The sequence below is a fragment of the Aplysia californica genome, unplaced genomic scaffold (genome assembly GCF_000002075.1).
Source record: "Aplysia californica isolate F4 #8 unplaced genomic scaffold, AplCal3.0 scaffold00745, whole genome shotgun sequence".
Lineage (NCBI taxonomy): Eukaryota > Metazoa > Mollusca > Gastropoda > Aplysiida > Aplysiidae > Aplysia > Aplysia californica.
The window spans coordinates 299767-300960 of NW_004798015.1; the positions used below are offsets into that span (position 1 = coordinate 299767).

The window sequence follows — 1194 nt, forward strand, 5'->3', positions numbered from 1 at the left end:
GAGAGAGAGAGAGAGAGAGAGATGTCATGACAGACGACAGCGACACTTACCAGTCGACAGCTCCGTTCATCTCCAGGTCTGGTTGGTTCCCCACGATGTGGTCAATATGCATCAGGCCCACCTTAGGTCTGCCGAGAATTGAACCAAAGAAAAAACAAACACATGAAATTATGAAATGATGATGTGCGATGAAGATTAAAATAATAATTATTATTATGGGGTCTGCAGAAAATGGAAAAAAACAAACATACTATGTCACATTTTAATCTTCTATACAACGACGGTGATGATGATAAGTGGGAAGATGATGATGATGATGGTGATGATAATCACACTTTGATCACTCTTGCAGAAGGTATTTATGTAACAAGGAAGGTATATCCAATGTGTAATTTTGTTAAAATAACTTTGCCTCTTTTGTAGAGACCCAAAGGTTTTCATGGGCCCAAATTAGGCATTACTGCCCTACACTGACAAAGCGCCTTTTTCTTGATCTTATATGTACAGCGGTTTTGAGAAATCAGCTATTTTCAGTTTTCTTACATAATATCTGTTGAGCATAGGGGATGACTTTCTCTTGGGCGTGCGAGATCAACTGTTGATATACTGGACAAAACAGTTGAGATATTACAAAAAACCAGAAAGTAGTTAATTTCTCGAAACTGCTGTGAATAAGAAAAAGGTGTTTTGTCAATGTAGGGCAGATTACTTAACTGTTGAGTTATTATTCATTTGTGGCTTACAAAATTTTCGTCAGTGGATCCTTGTTGGGAACTCGGACAAATCCCGGGAGGAACTCTCCTTTGTAGTTGGCGCGGTCGATCAGAGTGTGGGTGGTGTCTCCGTACGTCTGGATGACAGCCATGCGGATTGTTCCGTTGTCATCCGACTCTTCCCAGATGTCTTTCACGATGATACCCCCTCGACTTTTTGCTTTCTGGAGAAAAACAAAGAGACAAAACATTGATCGATTGAGTGAGTAAATGCTTTACGGTACCATCAACATACGTTACAGACAAGTAGAATATGGCTTTGACTGAAAGAGATGGTGAGGATCCGTTTTTGTCTGGGGGTATCGTGACTTCCTTTCATGACGGAGAACAAGGTGTGATTCCAGTGTGAAACGTTGGAAAATTACTTAAGGGTAAGAGTTTATATCTACAATAGTCCCCCCCCTCCCCCCCCCTCCCCGTC

General features: G+C 41.2%; 1 protein-coding gene across 1 annotated transcript in view; it reads right to left on the reverse strand.

The window, feature by feature from the left end:
- The window catches only part of LOC101862900 (4-hydroxyphenylpyruvate dioxygenase), a gene marked incomplete at both ends in the record, with an annotated part of 6318 nt that extends 5381 nt beyond the window's left edge, over nucleotides 1-937 (reverse strand). The window contains 2 exon segments of the mRNA XM_013088444.1: nucleotides 51-128; nucleotides 744-937. Of these exon segments, the coding sequence (XP_012943898.1) occupies nucleotides 51-128; nucleotides 744-937 (272 nt within the window).
- Nucleotides 938-1194: the final 257 nt, after the last annotated feature.